General features: G+C 39.8%; 1 protein-coding gene across 1 annotated transcript in view; it reads left to right on the top strand.

Annotated features, from left to right (window-relative positions):
* LOC123771637 (uncharacterized) overlaps positions 1–20047 on the top strand; it is a 751293-nt gene that overhangs the window by 715869 nt on the left and 15377 nt on the right. The window contains exon 8 of the mRNA XM_045764252.2: positions 9078–9207. Within this exon, the coding sequence (XP_045620208.1) occupies positions 9078–9207 (130 nt within the window). The remainder of the gene's footprint in view (positions 1–9077; positions 9208–20047) is intronic.

The raw sequence follows: 20047 nt of genomic DNA, 5'->3' as shown, positions 1-20047 counted from the left end.
ACACTTGTAGCAGCTCCACACACTTGTAGCTGACACTTATACCTGAAGCTGCTTGCATAATTCCTCACATCTGTAACATATCACACACCTGTGTCATTACTCACATCTGTAACATATCACACACCTGTGTCATTACTCACATCTGTAACATATCACACACCTGTGTCGTTACTCACATCTGTAACATATTACACACCTGTATCACTCACATATGTAACATATCACACACCTGTGTCGTTACTTCCATCTTTAACATTCCATCCTGCTTAAAGTGAGTGAGATGCGATCTGTCACGTGAAATAATTTACATGCAGTTTGTTCATTTTTGAGGTGTCTGGTAATTTACGTGGGGCTGTTAACAGCTATTCCGGTGACTCCATTCCATCTGTGGCATGACAAATGGCTCCCGACTGTGCCTTTGGCGTCGCTGCCTTGTCGGCCCTTCATCCATCTGACCTGTTTTACCCAATGAGATAATTCGAATGTTGAGGTTGTACCTGATTGGCTGAGGGCCACTAGGTCGTCCAATGAAAATATACCTTTCGTTGGGACGTAGCAGCGCTCATTGGCCAGATTGACTGAGAGGGCTCTCACTCTATTCATTCGTGCTTGTGCGGAGGAACTAACCCTAGTTTTGGAATAAGAGGCGAATTGGAAGGTGGTATTGATGGTGGTTCTCTCGCAAGGTGAACTATCTTCAACGGTCAAGAGAATTGCGGTCTGGCGACGGATCAGGAGTCAAACTGCTGTGTGCAACTTTCACTCCCAAGCAGCCAATCTCTGAGTGGAATTGGCTGCTGTCAGTCTGTCACTGCTGTCTTTTACTCTCCTGTCACTCGGGAGCATTCCTGAGTGGCAGACTTCAAGTGAGACGAAGACAATAACCACAGCCAGGTTTTATACAACAACCACAGTCAGGTTTCATACAACAACCACAGTCAGGTTTCATACAACAACCACAGTCAGGTTTTATACAACAACCACAGCTTGGTTTTATACAACTACAACAGCCAGGTTTTATACAACAACCACAGCCAGGTTTTATACAACAACCACTGCCAGGTTTTATACAACAACCACAGCCAGGTTTTATACAACAACGACAGCCAGGTTTTATACAACAACCACAGCCAGGTTTTATACAACAACCACAGCCAGGTTTTATACAACAACCACAGCCAGGTTTTATACAACAACCACAGCCAGGTTTTATACAACAACCACAGCCAGGTTTTATACAACAACCACAGCCAGGTTTTATACAACAACCACAGCCAGGTTTTATACAACAACAACAGCCAGGTTTTATACAACAACAACAACAGCCAGGTTTTATACAACAACAACAGCCAGGATACAACAACAACAGCCAGGATACAACAACAACAGCCAGGTTTTATACAACAACCACAGCCAGGTTTTATACAACAACAACAGCCAGGTTTTATACAACAACCACAGCCAGGTTTTATACAACAACAACAGCCAGGTTTTATACAACAACCACAGCCAGGTTTTATACAACAACCACAGCCAGGTTTTATACAACAACAACAGCCAGGTTTTATACAACAACAACAGCCAGGTTTTATACAACAACAACAGCCAGGTTTTATACAACAACCACAGCCAGGTTTTATACAACAACAACAGCCAGGTTTTATACAACAACCACAGCCAGGTTTTATACAACAACAACAGCCAGGTTTTATACATTTATGACACAGTCTAATGTGGATTTGGTTAGTTAACACCATAGAGCTGTTGTATATCTAATACTGGGATGTACCCGGCGGTGCTCGGGTGCCATGTGTGTCTGTTTCCCATCTCTCCATCTGTCTGTCCATCCATCTGTTTATTTATCTATTCATCCATTTATCCATCTTATTATCCATGCATCTTCCCATCTATTTTTTCTTACATCTATCCCTCTTTTTCAGTATCCACCCATCTATACATCCAAATGTCCATCCATCTAACTATCCATCTATCAATCTGTCCATGTATCTATCTGTCATTCCATCTATCAATCTACTTCTGTGTTTGTGTCTCTCTGTCTGTCTCCTTCTCTCGTTTAAAAATATAATTGTCTAATATATGGGTGGTCGCCGTCTAATATATGGGTGGTCACCGTCTAATATATGGGTGGTCGCCGTCTAATATATGGGTGGTCGCCGTCTAATATATGGGTGGTCGCCGTCTAATATATGGGTGGTCGCCGTCTAATATATGGGTGGTCGCCGGGGATAGGATTTTAGCGATGATTGAAATTCTGATAAATCGAATAGTTACGACTTTTCTCTGAGAAAACGGCGAGGCTTCAGAAACCTTTCACACCGTGGGTGCAACTTCTGTTTTATGGGAATACGGGCAAATTATGGATAGCAGGAAATTTCCGGTAATACTTTTTGAACGGTTTGTTTTACAAATCTTTAGCTGTGTAGCTGGCGGGCAGTGTCAAAACTCGTCGTGGGGGTCTGAATGTGGCCCGATCACAACGTTCCACTTTGAATTGTGGCGACCACGACCAGCCTATGTTCATCCCGTACCCCAGATCATTCACTCTGGAAATTTGGGTGAGGCTGGACTCTAACTTTTCGACAGAGAGACAGATAGACATTTTGTCTAATAGTATAGATATAATTCACTGATAGTGAATATTTATATCTATTAATTTGCGGTGTTTGGAAGTGCTCAGTAGTGTGAATTGAACAAAGTTTGAACGGGGAATCATTAATTAATTATTCATCATATCCTCCTGTTTAGATAGTACTTTTGGTATCTATGTGGGATACCGTAAATATATTGACGTAATGGACAATTAGATAGTAGCATTTGGTACTATTCACTTAATAAAATTCGGGTATAAAGCTAAAAACTAAACTTTAAATATTCCTTTTATAGTATAGATGTACGAGTAGGCCTCAGGTAACGTGTATTAGGTATAGGATGGTTTGATTATTTTAGTCTAGGTTCGGTTATGTTAGGCAAGGTTAGGTTACGTTAGGTTGGTTATGTTAGTATAGGTTAGGTTAGGTTAGTATAGGTTAGGTTAGGTTAGTATAGGTTAGGTTAGGTTAGTTTAAGTTAGACTAGGCTTAGGAGGATTTGATTAATTTAGGTTAGGTTAGGTTTTATTAGCACCAAAAATACGAAACCTGTTACAGTTTGTCCAAATTCAATAGGTTTGGTTAGGTTATGTATAGTTAGGTTAGGTTAGGTTAGACTAGGCCTAGGATGATTTGATTAAGTTAGGTTCTATTAGCACCAAAAATACAAACCTGTTACAGCTTGTCCAAATTCAATAGTACCCATTTCTTGTTCTAATTGTTCAATACATCAATATATGTACGATGGTCCACACCAGTAATATAAATATTATCTATATAGGACCAACTTTCTGTGTTGGAATGTGAAAAATCCTGTTGTTGTGATATGTGAGTTCTTGGCATGTTAATATATATATATATATATATATATATATATATATATATATATATATATATATATATATATATATATATATATATATATTTGTGTATATGCGTGCTGGCTACTAGGTACAAGATATATATATATATATATATATATATATATATATATATATATATATATATATATATATATATATATATATATATATATTATTAAATATGACCGAAAAAGTAAGATTAATAATTCTAACACGAATTTTCTCAATCTTTCATACATTTCTTTTCACTGCTGGTGGTAATTCAAAAATCAATTCTCCAAAATTCATATTCTCCAAATAAAAATGAATTTTGGAGAATTGATTTTTGAATTACCACCAGCAGTGAAAAGAAATGTACGAAAGATTGAGAAAATTCGTGTTAGAATTATTAATCTTACTTTTTCGGTCATATTTAATAATATTTATATATATATATATATATATATATATATATATATATATATATATATATATATATATATATATATATATATATATATATACATATATATATATATAAATATATATATATTGGTGTATACTGGCAGCAGGTTTTCTTTCAAACATGTTTCATTGAATATGACCGCATATTCTGTATTTATTATTTTCTGGTTTAGGGCTTCTATCCCTCTAACTATTTTCTTAGCATCAGGGCTTAATTGAAATAGGAGTTCTCCAAAACTCATTTTCGTACTTTTAAGGTGAAGAAAAGAAGTGATTTACTATAGAGTGTATTACACTTATTTGTATAATTTGCACGACGTTTCGAACCTCCATGGTTCATTCTCAAGTGAACAGATCTTACAATACTAGTTGATTTTATACCCGCATTAGGTCAGGTGATAATACAATGAAGGTGAAAACATGGGGGGATACATAAGGGATAAACATAGGGGCTGCAGAAGGCTTATTGGCCCATACGAGGCATCTCCTATCTAAACACAAAGATTAATCCAGTGTAATTGGCCTGTTATGTTGGACATTGTCTTCTGTGTTGGCATCGATATGTTCTTGTCTTGTCCTTACTCTCATGGTGGGTAGAGTAAATAGTTCCGTGATTTGGGTGTTCATGGTAGGTCGCTCTATTCTTATGTGAATTGCCTCAAGAATTTGTAATCTTCTTGAATCTTGGGTTTTGTCTATTATGCAAGTAGTCTTGTTCAACATTTCTCTTGTTAGAGTAATGTCATGGGCTTGTCTCATGTGATTCCTAGGGGCACCAGATTGAAGATGGCATGTCAAACGCCTCGTCAGCTTGGTCGACGTCATACCTATGTACTTACATTGAAGGTTACATCCTTCGTGGGGGCAAGTGTACATGTATACAACGCTTGACTGCTGTAGAGGGTTCTCCGTCGGCTTCGGGCTGTTTTTGATAAGGAGTTCGGAAGTCTTCTTGGTTTTGTAGAATATTATCAGGTTTATGTTTTGGTTAGGAGTAGTGCTTTTTACTCCTTTACGGATTATTTCTTTCATTATTCTTTCCTCTTTTATATGTTCACTGTGCATGGTTGATTTGTAATATAATTTTATTGGGGGTGTTGTGGTTTCTGTTCTAGGTTCTGAATTATACCAACGGTCCAAGTGTCTTCTTATAGCAGCGTTTATTTCCGCGTTGCTATATCCGTTGTATGCTATATGCTATATCTATATCCTATCCAACTCAAGCAAACCATCAACAGTGAACTATTTAACCTGAAACAACAACATAAAACTCTTGTAGAAACAAAGACACTCCGTAAGTTAACATCCCTAAACGGTGGACAGCTAAAAATCCCTCGTCCTAAAGATGGCTACTTTAACCTGACTTCTTATGATCTTACCCAGGACCAACGAGACCTCTTAAATCTTGGTCTAAATTGTCAATTCTTATCTAAACCAAAGATGCATCAAAAACGCCTGGAAATCGAAATGCTTCTGGACGATATCCATAAGCTAGAAGACAACAAAAAAGTCATCACCACTGACACACTTCAAGCTGAACTACTTGCAGAAGCAGGGAAAAAACGAGGAACATATTCATCTACAATCTTAACCCCACGACTCAAAGAAGCAGCGAAACAACTAAAAAATCGGAAAGACGTAACAATAAGAAAAGCCGACAAAACAGCAGCATATGTATTGATTCCTACCCATGAATACATGAACAAAATTAGCGACATCCTAAGTGACGACTCCAAATTTCAACGAATCACGAGGAACCCCGTAGAAGACCTTAAGCGGAAAGTAAACAAAACAATTACAGCAATCAACGCAAAGAAAGGTAGTGTGCATTTCAATAAACTTCAAGGCGACTATGGCTTAGGATATGCCTACGGCAATGTCAAGACGCATAAACCAGGTAACCCACTACGCCCTATAATCAGCCAAATACCAACCCCAACTTATCACCTGGCAAAGAAACTCAATGAACTCCTAACTCCATACACTCCAAGTAAGTTTAGTCTACAATCATCAGCAGATTTCCTAGAATTGATCAAATCTACCCAGCCCGATGGAATCATCGCTTCCCTGGACGTTGAATCCCTTTTTACCAACGTCCCAGTCGACACAACCATAGGAATGATACTGGACAGAGTATACAGAGACGAGAGCACCCCCAAATTAGACATACCTGAGCCACACTTGAAAAGTCTTCTCGAAGCATGTACAAAGGAAGCCCCTTTCATCAGTCCACAAGGAGACATGTATTTACAAATAGACGGAGTAGCAATGGGCTCCCCCTTAGGAGTTTTATTTGCTAATTTTTATATGGGAACCATCGAAGATAGGGTCTTCAGTAGCAGACAAAAACCAACTGTATACTGCCGTTATGTAGATGACATATTCGTAATAGTAAAAGACTCAGATGAACTAATTGACCTAAAAAGACACCTAGAGAGAGAGTCAGTACTCCGATTTACACATGAAAATAGTGAAAATAACAGTCTGCCATTCTTGGATGTACTAATAACAAAAACAGGAACCTCTTTAAGCACCAACGTATATACCAAGCCCACCAACATAGGATTATGCCTGAACGGTAGAAGTGAGTGCCCCCAAAGATACAAAGCCAGTGTTCTCAATGCTTATATTCGTCGAGCGCTTACCCACTGCTCTGAATGGAGCAACGTGAGTAGAGAGTTTGAAAGAGTAACTCAGGTATTGGTGAACAACGGATATAGCAACGCGGAAATAAAAGCTGCTATAAGAAGACACTTGGACCGTTGGTATAATTCAGAACCTAGAACAGAAACCACAACACCCCCAATAAAATTATATTACAAATCAACCATGCACAGTGAACATATAAAAGAGGAAAGAATAATGAAAGAAATAATCCGTAAAGGAGTAAAAAGCACTACTCCTAACCAAAACATAAACCTGATAATATTCTACAAAACCAAGAAGACTTCCGAACTCCTTATCAAAAACAGCCCGAAGCCGACGGAGAACCCTCTACAGCAGTCAAGCGTTGTATACATGTACACTTGCCCCCACGAAGGATGTAACCTTCAATGTAAGTACATAGGTATGACGTCGACCAAGCTGACGAGGCGTTTGACATGCCATCTTCAATCTGGTGCCCCTAGGAATCACATGAGACAAGCCCATGACATTACTCTAACAAGAGAAATGTTGAACAAGAATACTTGCATAATAGACAAAACCCAAGATTCAAGAAGATTACAAATTCTTGAGGCAATTCACATAAGAATAGAGCGACCTACCATGAACACCCAAATCACGGAACTATTTACTCTACCCACCATGAGAGTAAGGACAAGACAAGAACATATCGATGCCAACACAGAAGACAATGTCCAACATAACAGGCCAATTACACTGGATTAATCTTTGTGTTTAGATAGGAGATGCCTCGTATGGGCCAATAAGCCTTCTGCAGCCCCTATGTTTATCCCTTATGTATCCCCCGATGTTTTCACCTTCATTGTATTATCACCTGACCTAATGCGGGTATAAAATCAACTAGTATTGTAAGATCTGTTCACTTGAGAATGAACCATGGAGGTTCGAAACGTCGTGCAAATTATACAAATAAGTGTAATACACTCTATAGTAAATCACTTCTTTTCTTCACCTTAAAAGTACGAAAATGAGTTTTGGAGAACTCCTATTTCAATTAAGCCCTGATGCTAAGAAAATAGTTAGAGGGATAGAAGCCCTAAACCAGAAAATAATAAATACAGAATATGCGGTCATATTCAATGAAACATATATATATATATATATATATATATATATATATATATATATATATATATATATATATATACATATATATATATACATATATATATATATATACATATATATATATATATACATATATATATATACATATATATATATATACATATATATATATATATACATATATATATATACATATATATATATATACATATATATATATATATATATATATATACATATATATATATATATATATATACATATATATATATATATACATATATATATATACATATATATATATATACATATATATATATATATATATATACATATATATATATACATACATATATATATATATATACATATATATATATACATATATATATACATATATATATATATATATATATATATATATATATATATATATATATACATATATACATATATATATATATATATATATATATATATACATATATATATATATATATACATATATACATATATATATATATATATATATATATACATATATATATATACATATATATATATATATATATATATATATATAAATATATATATATATATATATATATATATATATATATATATATATATATATATATTATATATATATATATATACTGCAGCCTAGTCCTGGGCTTCTATTCAGTTAACTCTCTTGGCTCTAGGATGTACAACTGCGCATGCTTGCCGGTTACTAATTGCATGTTGCTTTAGGTAAGACATTTAATATAATCAAAATACAGTGTAGCACTATGCTAATTTTGTTCAACTCATATAATCATAATTTATGGGTAGGTAATTGGTAGCCAACTTGTAATACTTCACCACTGCCAACACGCCACTTACAAGTCGTTATATCTCTAATGATCAACAAGACTTTAATTTATTTTTTTGTGGTAAAATGTCTGAATGTTTTAATAAAGAGATTCCGGTTGTTTGATGACTGGATGGAAGACTAGTTAAGGGTTTCCACGACTTCACATAATTAGGGATTAGTAAGTTTGTCGGTAAAGATCTTTAGACGATCACCTGGAGAATTGATTTTCTTTCGGGTGATTGCCCTCACTCACGACTGTAGCAGCACTCACAGCTGTTGAAGCGTCCTCATAGGAGCTGAAGCTTCCTCACAGCTGCTGAAGCTTCCTCACAGCTACTGAAGCTTCCTCACAGTTGCTGAAGCTTCCTCACAGCTGCTCAAGCTTCCACACAGCTGCTGAAGCTTCCTCACAGCTGCTGCAGCGTCTTCACAGCTGCTGAAGCGTCCACACAGCTGCTGCAGCGTCCACACAGCTGCTGCAGCGTCCTCACACCTGCAATTAGGAGTCATATATGCAAGAGTATCTCATGTTGGGATGTGTTTACCTTGCAGGTTTCTGTGAGGAAGACGCGAGATGGCAGCATCCTCACGCTGGCCGCTGTGGGACGCACAGATTCTGGCAATTACACGTGTGTGCCAGCCAACGCCAGGCCCGCCTCCATCACCCTACACATTATAGCCGGTATGTTCACTCTGGCCTCCATCACCCTACACATTATAGCCGGTATGTTCACTCTGGCCTCCATCACCCTACAAATATATAAACACCACATTCGTGTGTTGAAACAGATCATGTTTGTCTCTCCCCTTATGTTTGGGTATTTTGTGTTTTTCTGAACTAATAAATATGTAATTTGCAGAAAGCATGCCGCCACAAAGTGGCTGAAAATAACGATTTCAGCCTTCCACTGTTGTCGAAAAAAGTATTTTGGAAGAAGATTGGATGTCTGGTCTTTTGTCAGAGTATTTCTTCTCCGCGCTGGTCTTCACAGACGCGGTCGTGTTGAAGAGGCTCGCACAGACAGCACGCCAACACTCACCTTAGTCCTGGCTGTGTTGCTGTGGATTCCGGTCCTTCTCAACACATTGTTAAACCTTCCAATCTTCCTAGCAAGCAAGATCTGACCTAGTGTATCGTTCCTCTTTGTTCTCACTTGTTCTTTTCTGAACCTGTATCTTCTATGCGTCTGTACCACGTCTTTCTGTCAATGGGCAATGTGTAGTTTTAAGACTACACAAGGCTCATTAAGAAGGTAAGAAATTAAGGATAATATTATTTCTAACCTTCTCTCCTTATATTAACCTTGCCCCCTTGCCTTATATTGACTATCTACAGGGGCCAGTCCTTCTATAGACGACTTGAGAAGGTTCATCTTTGAACCTTCTCAAGTGTGAACCTTCATCTTTGTTTCATGCCGAAACATGTTCACGTTCAGTTCATGTGTGGATTGTGTGTGTGTGTGAAATTGTATCGTGTTATTTCGTGCTGTATTTAATGTGGGAATTATGTTAGAGCCTCAGAGCACAAGGCTCTAACATATTTGTCATATTCACAAGCTCTCATGCAACGTCAGTTCCATAGTTTAATTAGAGACATACTGTACTTGATGTGGGGTTGACTGTTGTTGTGGGTGTACTTGATGTGGGGTTGTCTGTTGCTGTGAGTGTACTTGATGTGGGGTTGACTGTTGTTGTGGGTGTACTTGATGTGGGGTTGTCTGTTGCTGTGAGTGTACTTGATGTGGGGTTGACTGTTGTTGTGGGTGTACTTGATGTGGGGTTGTCTGTTGCTGTGAGTGTACTTGATGTGGGGTTGACTGTTGATGTGGGGTTGACTGGTGTTGTGGGTGTACTTGATGTGGGGTTGACTGGTGTTGTGGGTGTACTTGATGTGGGGTTGACTGTTGTGGGTGTACTTGATGTGGGGTTGACTGTTGTTGTGGGTGTACTTGATGTGGGGTTGACTGTTGTTGTGGGTGTACTTGATGTGGGGTTGACTGTTGTTGTGGGTGTACTTGATGTGGGGTTGACTGTTGTTGTGGGTGTACTTGATGTGGGGTTGACTGTTGTTGTGGGTGTACTTGATGTGGGGTTGACTGTTGTTGTGGGTGTACTTGATGTGGGGTTGACTGTTGTTGTGGGTGTACTTGATGTGGGGTTGACTGTTGTTGTGGGTGTACTTGATGTGGGGTTGACTGTTGTTGTGGGTGTACTTGATGTGGGGTTGACTGTTGTTGTGGGTGTACTTGATGTGGGGTTGACTGTTGTTGTGGGTGTACTTGATGTGGGGTTGACTGGTGTTGTGGGTGTACTTGATGTGGGGTTGACTGTTGTTGTGGGTGTACTTGATGTCCGTATCTTGTGTTCAGGCGCCATCTTGTGTTCAGGCACCATCTTGTGTTCAGGCGCCATCTTGTGTTCAGGCGCCATCTTGTGTTCAGGCGCCATCTTGTGTTCAGGCACCATCTTGTATTCTGGCGCCATCTTGTGTTCGGGCGCCATCTTGTGTTCGGGCGCCATCTTGTGTTCGGGCGCCATCTTGTGTTCAGGCGCCATCTCGTGTTCAGGCACCATCTTGTATTCTGGCGCCATCTTGTGTTCGGGCGCCATCTTGTGTTCGGGCGCCATCTTGTGTTCAGGCACCATCTTGTGTTCAGGCACCATCTTGTGTTCAGGCACCATCTTGTGTTCAGGCGTTATCTTGTGTTCAGGCGCCATCTTGCCAGCCGCCTGGTTTAAGCTGTTATACTCTATTTGTATTTGGCGTCATGTGCTTCCGTTTTGCTGAGGATTTATATGTTTTCTATTAATCTAGGAGGTTCCCGGCTTGGCCCGGGTCTCTCCTTCCCCTTCCCCACTCCCCCTTGTCTCATAATCTTACCCTTCTCCCATCTCCCCATTCTTCCCCTAGATCCCCCTCTCGCCGCTCTCTTCTTCCCCTCCTTCCTCTAAATATCTCCCCTCTCCCACTTCCCCCCAATTCCCCCCCTCCCCTCTCACACTCTCTCCCCTCCCTTCTCGCACCAATCTTCTTCCCCACTCTCCTCTTCCTCACTCACCACCACCTATCTCTCCCTCTCTCCTTCCTACTTTAAACATCCGGTTTTCCTTATCCTTCCTTCTCTTCCTGTTTCCGCTTATCTGATTTTAAATTCACGTTCACTGTGAAGAAATCTATGGACTAGACTAGCACCCTTCACCAACTTCTTGGGTACGGAGGGGGGGGGGGTGTCTATTTGTGCCGAGCCCCTTTTAATATCCGACCAGTCTATGTTCGTCCCATACCCCAGACTATTGACCCTGTAAAGTTGGGTGAGGCTAGCAACAAGCGTCTGGCCTCTAACCCCATACAGACAGACAGACAGGCAGGTGTTCTGTTACATAGATATATCAGACTGGGGTGTATGATTGTTGTATGGTGAAAGCCAGTTATGTGGCAACATGTGACGTCACTGGTTGAGGGGAACTATTCTGTATCGCTAATTTAATTTTCGTACTGTGGTCGTTAAGTTCTTTTGGTTGTAGTTAAGTTTGTAGTAAAGCTCTCTCTTCCTCTTAGTTATTTTTGTCCTTAGTTTTTGCTTCAAGGTAACTTAATTTCATGCCATTACACTTTTCTATCTTTTCCAAGTCTGTTGACAAGGCAACAATTGAGTAAGATTATACACCTGTGGTTTCTCTACTGCTAGTTAATAAAGATTTATGTTTAATAAATTGTGTTATATGTTCGATTTTTGTAATAAAGGCCCTGAATAAAGTAAGACTTACTTAAGTAAAGTAAGACTTAAGTAAGAGACTCTCGAACTCCTGAGACAATGGGGTTACCGTGTGAAGAGCGTCCCCTAACCTACAAATATACAATATTAAACACACGACACACCTGAAAATAATAAAGAGCTCTTTGATTAATAAATCTCTGAGCATTAAGTCATAAAACATATAGATCACACACAAATGCATTTCAATTGACTACACAAAATAATATAATTCAAACGACCCCTCTGAACTTGAAACCCGATCTGCAAAAAATCTGACTTAACCTGACGTTGATTTGAGAACTGTCTGCAACATTTTCAATAGAGATTAAGCCCACGGAGGCCCCCCCCCCTCATTACCACAAGAAGCGCTAAGATGTTTCAAATTGGGGAAAACGTTTCACTGTTGCAGATATGATGCCGCTATACATCGACATTCGTGTATAAACTCCAATGGAATTACAATTTCACGACCTCTGAAGAGCCAACAATCACAAGGGACCCAAACAATCAGAAAAGCATCGGCAACATGTATTTTATCGATGTTGATTCTCTGCTGATTTTTTACAGGTTCTCTTCAACTTTCGTGGGTTTCTCAATAGATTTTTCCTCTTGGTGAAGAACTCACTCACTTCCACTATGGTTTGTATTGCACTCTGATATTCACTCACACTTGTCAATAATTATTCTCAGTCAGCACTGTCAATATTTATCCCCATTGTTTCAAAAGTAATACTGTGCCGTTAGTCAATGTTAAGTAAGACACTAGGCAAATAACACTCTTCACAATACACTGTTCATAATACACTGATCACAGTACACTGTTCTCTCTTGTCTTCTACAGTTTGGCCACTAAGCAGTGAACTATTTATCTATTTGTGAAATGCTACTTTTTCTAGTATTTCTCTGGAGCATAACACCATAAATATGTTGTTTATTGTACTCAGAGAACTTTTACGCATTGTACCATTGTTCATCACTGTTTTACTGCTAATAATTCCTCACGACATGAAAACTACTTGGTAACTGCCTTGAATGAAATTTGATGCATTTAAATTCGTAATTTACTATTTATCGTTATCTTGTCATTATTGATATGCACTATATGACTGTTTCACTTCAGTAAATCAACCTAATTGTTAATCCCTGCAATTTCCAAAGTTTATTATTATTCACTGTAACTTTTCAAAATACCGCAACTCACTGTCAGTCTCTCCACTCACCAGCTTCCACTGCCTTACAGTTTACAACAATCATATTAGACCTTCATGACCTCATTCCTTTGCTGGCCAGTTATACCAATATATGTTCCCTTATCCAGCCCTGTACTACATTATCTCTACATTTCCAATACCATACTGACAGTTCCAGCTCGCAGGCCGCCCTCTCCCACCACGTTGTGAGTTGATGAATATACAATTATCACACTGATGCTCCTGTGAACTCGAATCTATTCAGCCACCGGCTTTCATGAGACACTGAAGTTGAGTGCATGTGCTGAGTGAGTACATTTAGATGTACTCACCAAGTTGTGCTTGCTGGAGGTTGATCTTTGGCGCGTTGGTCCCGCCTCTGAACGGCAATGAACTGGTTTACAGGTTCTGAGCATAATAGGCTCTACCATATTTACATTTTAAACCGTGTGTGGAATCTGCCTCCGCCGATATATCCTAAGACATTATTATTATTTCACTTCTTAGACACTGAACATATTCTTTCTAATGTCACTGTGGATCATTTGGGTGCTAAGTTTCCATCTGTATCCCTTGTTCGTATACCACCCGTATCAAGTACTGTCTTTATCAAAGTTATCAGCTATTTTGAGAATTTTGTAGTGACTTTATCATCACCAACCGCTGGTGATATTTTTTTGATGTGGACTCCAGGAGACACGTTCTGTGTGATATCATCTGATCTTTCCCTCTACCAGATTCTTGAAGAATTTCATCTCCCAACTGGTACCCTGTTTGCAGCCTCTTGCACTGTGTCAATTTTCAGTACTATTAACTGGGTCCGATTCTAACATTGATTTAGTGGGCCCATTCCATCAGTTTCTGCAGCCATCATGTAGGATCTTTGTATCTTTCTCTGTTTAATCCTTCTCGTAATTTTTCCAGCAACAGCAAACATTGATTATGAATCTATACCTATTCGAAGATTGTTTCCGTATATTAGGGGCAGGATAAGTATGATTACAAAATCATTTAGGATTCCGTTAGTGACATCTCTCCATTCTGAGATCTCCCCCTCAAAACAACTTGCTGTTTTCTGTTTCTTAGGTACTCCTTTATTCACTGGAGTACCTTACCAGTTACTCCCACCAACTTCTTTAACTTGTGCACCAGCCTCTTATGGGGTAATGCCAAAGGCTTTCTACCATTCCAAAAATATGAAGTATGCCCATACTTCTCTTTCTTATCTAAATTTTTGTTGCCTGGTCAAAGAATTCTATTAAACCTTTCAAGCAAGATTTCCAATTCCTGAATCCATGATGGTAGCTTGCTAGAAGGTACCTTCTCTCCAGATGTGCTACTACCATTTTCTCGCGATCTTTTTGATCACTTTGCATGGTATGCTAGTTAAGGACTCCGACCATTTGAGAGAATGGTCTCTAAGTTCCACAGCTGACTTCACGTGGCATATTGCAGAGTTGCAGAGCCTCTGTTCTTGCACTTAAGTTTGGAAATTAAACCTCGTGTACTGACAGTGCTCAAAGTCTATCACCTTTATTACTGGACTAAAAGGAAGCTTGTTTGGTCTTTAATGAAAGATCATAATGCTAGCACCATATTGATTCTGCGAGAGCCATTGTATGTTTCGATGACTCTGAAATGAGGAGATAGAGTGAGTATAGCATTTTCATTGGTAGATGCCATCACGAGGCATCGGCCATCATGGAAGGCTGCTGATGGGCGTATGCTGCCCCATACAATGAAAGGAAGAATAGGCGGTCAGGTCACAGTTCACCCAGATCGTTGATGTAATCATGACGTCATGACCCACGTCACCACGGATAAACCTGAAGCAACCCGTTAAAGCAACCCAAGATGTCTGCATACTAACCAATTTCTGATTGGCCACTCCCAGAGTCAAAGGCTGAAGTTGACTGCAGCTCACTTTGCACACTTTCAAGTATCCCAGTCGAGGACTCCAGTCAGAGCAGACGTATGCTCTTACTGCAGCATCATAATTCGTCCTAAATATCGTATAAATTGCTGGAATTCCGTGTTACGTGAAATTTCGTCACAAGGTGGATAGACTGTAGGAGATACCACGAGGTGCGTCCAGAGGCAGCAGGACTGTGATCCCGTTGTATCTAGGTCATCTGTATGCCGAGATTCAGGAAAGTGTTCAGCAAGCATTGTGTGTGAACCATGAGAGTCACAGAGAATCAAGGGCCTGAATGTGCCTTGAACCGACATTTTGGAGGAAGAACTAAGATCTTAGACGCCACTCTGTGTTTTTCGCTCGAACCAGAATAAAGCCACCGTTAGCCGCCCATGGATTACCCAACCAACAGTCTTACAAGTGACCAAGTCCAGTTGTTAGCGACCTACTGACAGCCTTTTGTTCCACATGATGTAAACATCACATGGCACTTCAGCACTATTTCTTCACTTAAGTGTGTCTGCCTGCTTGCTGCCACGTATGTGAATTACTTTGATACGACAGTATTCATCCTTGAGAGAGTCGTCGTAAGTAGGTTGTCACAGCTTAGTACACAACGTTGGCTATACTAAATTTGAGACCTTGTGGCAACCTTCGAGAGAGTCATCACATCTTTTGTGAGATGATCTATCATACTCCAGCTTAACCATGTCCTACCACGAAACCTACGATTATGAAGATAATCCGTTCAGACCTTCGGCGAGCTGTGTGTATCAATCATTGGAACGAGAGTGTGAGGCTGGTATACTGTAAGTACCTGTAAGTACCAAAGTCTGTATTAATATCTTATTGTCTCTATGCACGTCGATCCTTTGATTAGCCAGAAATTACTCGTCTTGCTTCTAATCCGCAACAGGTGAAGGCTCGAGTTAAAAGTGAACATGATGGTGAACAAGTGATGATCTACATAGAATCATGATTGCTCCACCAGTCAGAGTGAACATGTATTTTACATACACGACACATTTAGACATATGTGCTATGTTCATGTATTTTTATGACTGTCAGCATGGCAGGTCGTGATTGTGCCATAATATTGATTGTCCGAACATCAAATTGGCATTCCGGTGTTTCTCTTGCAATCGGCGGTGTTAGGAAAGCCATCTTAGTGATTGGTTGTCTAAGAAAGTGTCAAGATAGGATTGTCCACGTGTGAGCCACATGACCGGTCATTTGTGGCGTCATAGTGTCTCCCTGATGTAATATTAACTTTCATGACGCCAACCTAGAGTAACATAAGCACCCTATTCATTAGCACGTAAGTTTTGCTAATAAACCTTGTTAAGTCTTACGATTGTCTTTGTGTTAAATGCTCCTTAAATACTGCCACTTAAATACTGAGTGCTTATATTGCATTGTAGTTGATTCTGACGACCAATATAAGCTACGACCAGGCGAGCCTGTGTGTAAGAACCACCCTACATCAAGGACCTTCCCACATCAAGAACCCCGGCCTCACCAAGTGCACCCTTGACTTGTGTGCTTGCTTTCATATTTGCTAAATTCAGACTGCCATTTGTTAAAGCTGTTAGCCTTTGCAAAGTGATGACGTTGCATGCATCTGCAGTCAGGGTAAAGCAAAGTTGCACAGGCCTGTAGTTCAGTGCCTCCTGTTCCCAGTTACCTATTTATACACCATAATGTGTGGCATGCATAGTGCATCATCTCCTTTCAGAATTAATTTGTGACATTGTCAGGCCCAACAGCCTCTGCCGTGTCCTGTTTAAGTAAACTGTTGTGTCCTGTTTAACTATACTGCCGTGTCCTGTTTAAGTAGATGCCTCCTAACCTAATCCTCCGGTATTATAAAATCTTCAAAAGTTTGTTTACCGCCAACACATTCACTTCAGGCACTTTTAATTGTCCTGTTGTGATACCTCCTGGTATCCCATTCAACTGGGCTCCAGGAGACTTGAACCACGGACCCCACTCGTGTGAGGCCGAATCTCACATGCTTTTACCTCCTGGTATCTCTTGTTGAGTTCTTCACACACTGCCTTGTCATTATCTGTGTACCTGTCCTTCCCGTTTTTCAGTTTCATCACCTGGGTGTTCACTGTTGCGTTGCTACTGATTTTGCTGTGAGGGTGTTTTGGTTGAGTCCTTTGCTTTTCTTACATTAATTTTTATTGTCACTCTGCTCCTCTTCTTACACCGAGGTACACCTTCCTCATTCTTGTATATACCTCTGGTCTCTGATGTTCTGTTATTCCCGAAGTTTCTCCGTTCCTCCCCCCCCCCTCCCCATCCAAGTGGTTGGGCTCCATTCATTCTACCCCCCCCCCTCCTATCCCAAATTCTTATCCTGACCCCTTCCAAGTGCTATATAGTCATAATGGTTTGGCGCATTCCCCTGATAATTCCCGCTGTGGGCAGAGCTGTTTGAATGGGGTTGTTGCTCTGAGAAGTAGTAAACTGGGGTTTGGAGGATGACGGGGTGGGCAAACTCTCAGGTCGTGCCTAAACTTTATTAAGAGTAGTAAGACGAAGGAATTGGGGAAAGGTTAAGTTGGTGCAGTTCTCTCTGTGAGTTACGGAAAAGTCGGTGGAGAGTTACCCACTCCCTTCTGGGGTTACTGAGCTGGGGCTTGTTCCCCAGTTTTCTTTTTTTTTTTCTTGCACCCCTTACTTGAATCCGTTGCCATAATTCTCTCACCCTTCATCATGTCCCTCTGAAGACATAGATATCTGTATTCCATTATATTTAACAATTTGATATTTTTTGCCAGAATGATCTCTTTTGTGACCTTGTTTATGAATTCTCGCTTATCAGTTGCCTCCATTCATGTTGAATCACATTAGTCTGAAATCCTTCTCTGTACTTCACTCGGCTTCCCTCATCTGTATCTTCTTCAGAATCTGTGCCATTGCAGGTTCATTCTTTGCTTTCCACTCTTTTTGACTGAAGCCTACTTGATCCTTAATAAATATTATGACTATAGCTCTTTTCCTTTTCAGCAGTTAGCAAATTTGCCTGAAAGCACCTTACTGCTTTCACGGTAAATTCCTTCACTGTGGACATGGCTTTTTGGCTCTTAACATTTCTGAAAAGGCCAATTCCACAGTCAGAATCCCTCCCATTGTTGTATTCCATACCACTTATACCAAGGACTAATTGTCTGGTACTAAGCTTAAGTATAGTTCCTTTGAGACTTATCATTTGCTATTCATAGCTCACTTTGTAGGTTGCTTATTGTTTATTGTAATTTCTCCCAATACTTGGGAGATTTTCTCATCAAATTATTCACATTCTTTCATATGTTTTGTTGTCCCTTGCTCTGTTCTACTATTTAGCATAACAACTATGAGAGCCAGGGAGAAACAGAGAGAGAAAGGGAGAGAGAGAGAGAGAGAGAGAGAGAGAGAGAGAGAGAGAGAGAGAGAGAGAGAGAGAGAGAGAGAGAGACAGAGAGAGAGAGAGAGACAGAGAGACAGAGAGACAGAGAGACAGAGAGACAGAGAGACAGAGAGACAGAGACAGAGAGACAGAGACAGTCAAACAGATAGACAGACAGAAAAGAAGAGAACAAGAGAGAAAGAAGAGAGAAAAAGCGAGAAAAGAGAAAGAGAGAACCCGTGAGTAAAGAGAGGAAATGAGAAAAAAATACAGAGAAAAAAAAGAAAGGAGAAAAAGAGGGGAAAAAATTAGATAAAATAGAGGAAAAAAAGAGATAAAAAAGGAGAAAGAAAAATAGAGAATGAGGAAGAGAGGGGGGGAATGATTAGAGATTAATGTGAATGATGTTGATTAGTATAGTATGATTAGAGATTAATATAGGAGGGGTGGGAGGGGAAGGAAGGGAGAAAGGTTTTGTTTGTGTGTGTGTGTGGGTGGGTAAAAATGGGGTGTGCATGTGGGGTTGGGGGTCAGGGGTGGAGGGTGTGGAAGCAACCTGTCCTCCTGCAAAGAACGTCGCTTTTCGATCGTGTGCGTAACATAAGGAGAAAAACTGTCGTACAAGTAAATGGAAGGTCGCGAAAGTGACATACTGTTCCGTTTTCTGTTTTAGGTCCTCTGGTAGGTTAGGAAAGGACACTTTAAATTGACCGTTTTCTTGACGTTGAGGAACTATCGGAGGACGAACTGGTGGAAGAGAGGCTGAATGGAATGAATGTTGAGGCAGTGTGACAGTGAAATATCACAGTAAGCTCATACTTTCTAAATATATAAGTTGCATGTAAATACTTAATTGTATTGGCTATAATTATATGATTTGTATGTTACACACAAAGTAGTAGTTATGACATTAACAACTCTTGTACGATTGGACTTGAAAAAGGTGACGTACTCACCATCTACTCGCTGGCAAGCCCAGCCAGGTGCTGGGAACATGTTGACATTGCAAGGTGCATTGTTGATGGCGGCTTGCCTAAGTTACTGTGTTTGCCTGGTACATAGTGACAGTGGCAGACCACGAAGGAAGGATTAAGACGGGAATTTCCTTAAGTACTTTCGTATTTAATAATACATCTTCCGGAAGATTTAATAATACATCTTCCGGAAGATTTAATAATACATCTTCCGGAAGATTTAATAATACATCTTCCGGAAGATTTAATAATACATCTTCCGGAAGATTTAATAATACATCTTCCGAA

This window comes from Procambarus clarkii, chromosome 75 (genome assembly GCF_040958095.1).
Source record: "Procambarus clarkii isolate CNS0578487 chromosome 75, FALCON_Pclarkii_2.0, whole genome shotgun sequence".
Lineage (NCBI taxonomy): Eukaryota > Metazoa > Arthropoda > Malacostraca > Decapoda > Cambaridae > Procambarus > Procambarus clarkii.
Note: the sequence above shows the minus strand (reverse complement) of the source record. Positions and strands in the feature narration are given on the sequence as shown.